The 4,365-nt window shown below is 42.3% G+C and overlaps 1 protein-coding gene across 1 annotated transcript in view; it reads right to left on the reverse strand.

Moving 5' to 3' along the window:
• Positions 1-3,442: 3,442 nt before the first annotated feature.
• Positions 3,443-4,365, reverse strand: part of LOC128891061 (aristaless-related homeobox protein-like) — a 14,986-nt gene continuing 14,063 nt past the window's right edge. The window contains 2 exon segments of the mRNA XM_054150238.1: positions 3,443-4,363; position 4,365. The exon segment at position 4,365 is cut by the window's right edge and continues 69 nt beyond it. Coding sequence (XP_054006213.1) covers positions 4,189-4,363; position 4,365 — 176 coding nt within the window. The 3' untranslated portion in view covers positions 3,443-4,188.

A 4,365-nucleotide genomic window follows, 5' to 3' on the forward strand; every position in this document is an offset into this window, starting at 1 on the left:
TAGGGGAGGGGGATGGAAGTATGAAGTGAGCATATTACTATTGAGAATAAGTACCTGGCTTCGAGATGGTGGCTGCGCTCAGGGGAGAAGGTGGAAGGGGCCAGAAGTAACGGCACACGGGGGTGGTGCGTCGGGGGTGCAAATGGGGTGGTACAATGGGCACTAATGGATCTCAAGCCGCCGCGAGAGGCGCTGCTTTTAATCTAATTGTCCTTCGTAGTCGTCGCGATCGCGATCAGTGGTATTCAACTCTGATCCCTCGTCCAACCCCTTAAAACATATGATTACGCCGTATAAAAAAAAAAAAGAAAAAAGGAAACAGAGAGGGTGAGCAGGACCTGTCTTCTCAACGCTCGATGCGAATTTTTCCACACCAGGAGAGGTTACGAGCGCGCCAAGTATTAACAGGACAATTAAATAGCGACGAAATAATAAACGTATATTAAATTCTTGCGATACGCTGGCTATTAAACGTTTATTACATTCGACATATTCCAAGTCCAGACGTCCCGAATAACTCGCAATTTGAAACCGTCTGCGTTTCGTCAAGCAACCAACCGGCGTCCTTTGGAATTTCCACATTTTTTGGAAACGCAGCGCAGCTTTTGCTTTCCACTTTATGCGAATCAAACAGAATCGGATACTTTCTTCTCTTTAATCTTCTAGGTCTCGTTCGACCACTCGTGAAATTAATTGTTTATTCTTATACTTATTTCTTTTCCGTTTTATTGATTTTACGAGTAAATATTGAAATCAACGGTTTCAATTTTCTCGAGGACTTGTATCTCGGGGGTTAATTTCGACGTAATTAATAATATGTACTCGATACAAAAACTGACCCCACTAATTCCACCTATATCATCAGGATTTTGTATTAAAAATAAATAAACACAGAGAAATTCAGAAAACAGTTTAGTATAATACATTTAGATGAATGATGAAAAGTTTAAAAAAATTAGACAGACGTATTCAAAGACTATTTTCACGTGCTACCACATTTTTTAACCAGTCGCCAGGTCTTAACCCCTTAACTTTTCGCGGGCCATCGATACCTAAGTGCATCGCGTGGACAGGTGTAGGTGTGAATGCTTACGATACGATGCGGTGTATGAAAGCAGGGCAAAAGTGGACCCGAAGCGTTTCTTTCTCCTTCTAGTGGTTCCATTTAGCGGAACTTCACAGCATTATGCGACGCGGTTGTCGAGCTAAAATGCAACGTAAGGGGGAGGGGGGAATTTCGAAAGCATGCGCGCGTGCTCTTTCTAATGTTGCGAATATAAAATGTCTGCGGAGTATCTCGAGTGCGGGGCACTCGTTCCACCTGCTCGCCACTTTGAGCATTTCCTTCCAAAAATTGTACGCCGAATCCGTCTGGTTGTCATCGCAATCTGAATCACAATGACTGTTCTTCGGGGAGTCAAGACTGTCCTTTGAGTCATTCGTCGTCAAATCACTCTTGTCCTTCGCAACGAAAATTTTCTCTGTAAGAGTACACTTACACGGGCTTAAATAGGGGCAAAGAAATCTCAATTAAAAAATTATTGTACACGAAAAAAGAAACAAATAGAAACCCTACAATAACATTTATGTTTATAAGTCTTCGTTTTCTAGAAAATCAGATATGAAAGTGTATGCATCAGCTCGCGTGTGCCCCGCATGTCTTCAGACTCTTTTACCACTGCAACGAAGCCTCGCACAACAAAATATTATTCCACGTTTTTGACTCAATTTTTTATCATTAATATATAATCCGATGTCGAATTTGTTCTGGTTCGTTCGTAATTAAACGACAACGCAGCGTCACGAAGGGTCCCACGGTTCTCCATAATTCGGGGCAACGAAAGAAACGAACCTGAAATATCGTAACACAAAAGCACGGTCAGGAAGTAAAGCACGTTTGCCGCAAACTCGTGGCCCCTATCTGTCGATCTTAACTAGAACAACGATGGCGATCGTCCCGGCGCAGGTGGCGCAATAATTACTTCCTCATGCCCCCTCGAGCGTTGAGGCGGGGACCGGTTCAATAACGATAACGATAATTGTCGCGGCGGTGTCGTCGCGCGGACGCGTTCGTCCTTACGGGAGATAAATTTCTGATAAGGCGGATAAATTGGTCGGATTGTAATTGCCGTTGTGCGTGTTACCGGGATGAGCAAAGCGTACCTGACGAGGGCACGTGGGAAGCCACCGAGGAGGTGGACTCAGGGGCGAATCAGCGACGAACCAGAGCTGGGCAGAATTTTATTCGAGCAATGGATAACGAATTCCAACTGTTTAATTTATTCCAGACATTGTTTAAATTAAACAGATACTTAGACTTTCCTTGATAAACATTTTATTCGAAATAAATATTTATTTTTAATATAGGAACGTGTACACTAAATAATAAGAGTGATTAATTAAGTGTGAATATAAAAGTTGTATAGTCTAGCTACTTATCAAGTACATATTCAATTCCCTATAACACGACTATTAAAGAAGTTAATATTAATAGATTTAAAAATATCAAGCTCATACGATATAAATCATATTGAGTTCAGTCTACGAACACGAACATTCCATAAATTCCTAAAGACGAGAATAATATTCGTAAACCAAGAAAATAATTAACCTCGTGCATGTATTTTCATAATAATAATAATATAGCTTCAATAAAACATTCAAGAATTGAAAGAGTGCCCCACGAAATAATTAGCTTTAACCCCAAACATGTCTAGATCCGAGACTGGATGAAAAAGGGTTGACGCGATTAAACGTCGCAGTCGATGTTTACACCGAAAATCCGTGAGAATCGAGTGTCGCCCCCCTCTGCATGTCAGCCAGACACCCGCCTAGTCAGCTGCCCCCGACAATCCAGAATTCAGGAAATCGTCGTTACGACGCCGAAATCTTTTCATGATTAATGACACGGAAGCGATTTTGTCGTGCCACTGTGTTAACCGGGTTCTCACAGACAGAAAATTAGGGGCTCGAGGGGCGGGAACGTTTCACGAAAATACGTTCATTAGTCCTAGAATTCGTATGGGAGGGATGGTTTCGATCGCGATACAGTGTAATATGTTTTACGTGGAAAAGCAAACGTTCGTGCTTTGGACGAATTAAAATTGAGCTGTAGTAGTGGGTAATTAAAGGAAATTAAGGTTTAAGGCTTCGAAGTGCTATCAGGGTGTACAAGAAAATATCGCGTTTGATTTATTACGTGGTGGCTACAGCGAAAGGTAATTTTAGGCTTGACGATCTATGATCTTGGAACATTCATCTGGAAGCAAGCGTAGCTTTTCCATAAGTGTGCCAAAACAGTAAGCTCAGAAAAATGTATAAACTTCTATCGTTGAAAACATCACCGGTGATCCTCTGCGTGACTATGCTTAGATTGACATTTAGGGAATGAAGAAAAGGTGCAGGGAAGAAATAAAAAATTGGCTGATTTTAATTAGTGTCATATATTTCTCTTAACGTAATTAATTAGCTACATATTTACATGAAAGAAACTATACGTGTTTTATAACTATGTATTCGTTTGTGTATTATACATATATGTTACAAAAGTCCTTCATCCGCTACGAGTTCATTTCGATCGTTTCGCGATTTCTAAGGAACCGGGCTCTCTAAGAAAATTCGTGTCCAGCACTTTGCATTCACCGTTACCAAAAGCAATTTATCGAACAACTTATTGGATATTTTCAGAACCAAATTATTATCTACAACTTTGTTCAAACTATAATTGCAATACTCCTTTCTGAAAACAAAATTCATTCTTGGTATCCGATTCCAGGCAATCTAACGAACCGGTAAAAAGAAAGCCACTCACTAGAAAACCGTCAGCGGTTTCGAAGACGCATTCACCGCCGCGAACTCAAAATAAAACTTCGGTACCGCGCTCACACCTGACGTCACGTCGACGAACTATGTAAATTTAGCATTTCGCAACGAAATTCTTAGAGTTCCTCTACAACTCCCTTCCACGCAGAAACACAGCTGCATTGCATTACGCCTCAACGTTCCAATAAAATGTACATCCGCGCTCGGTGCATCCCTCCACTGTTCCCAAACCCAAGGCAGCCGACAACCTACAACCCCAAACCATCGTCCCCTGAAAGAATATCCGAGCGCGGCTCCTTCGATCTTTCCACATATTTACAAAACACACACCCAGGCTTTTCAAGTTCACCCTTTCGAGCTCCACAGTTAATTGTCCACCTTGCGAAGCACCTCTTCGGCCTTTACTCTGAGCACCTCGGCGCTCTGTCTCCTGATCTCGTCGTCGGATGACGCCGAGTCCTCCTCCTTGTCGTGCTTCGAGCTCAGGTTCTGCGGCAGGTTCTGCACGCCCAGGTTCAGGGGATGGCCGTGCAGGTGACTCCC

The sequence above is a fragment of the Hylaeus anthracinus genome, unplaced genomic scaffold (genome assembly GCF_026225885.1).
Source record: "Hylaeus anthracinus isolate JK02 unplaced genomic scaffold, UHH_iyHylAnth1.0_haploid 12001, whole genome shotgun sequence".
NCBI classification, from domain to species: Eukaryota; Metazoa; Arthropoda; class Insecta; order Hymenoptera; family Colletidae; genus Hylaeus; species Hylaeus anthracinus.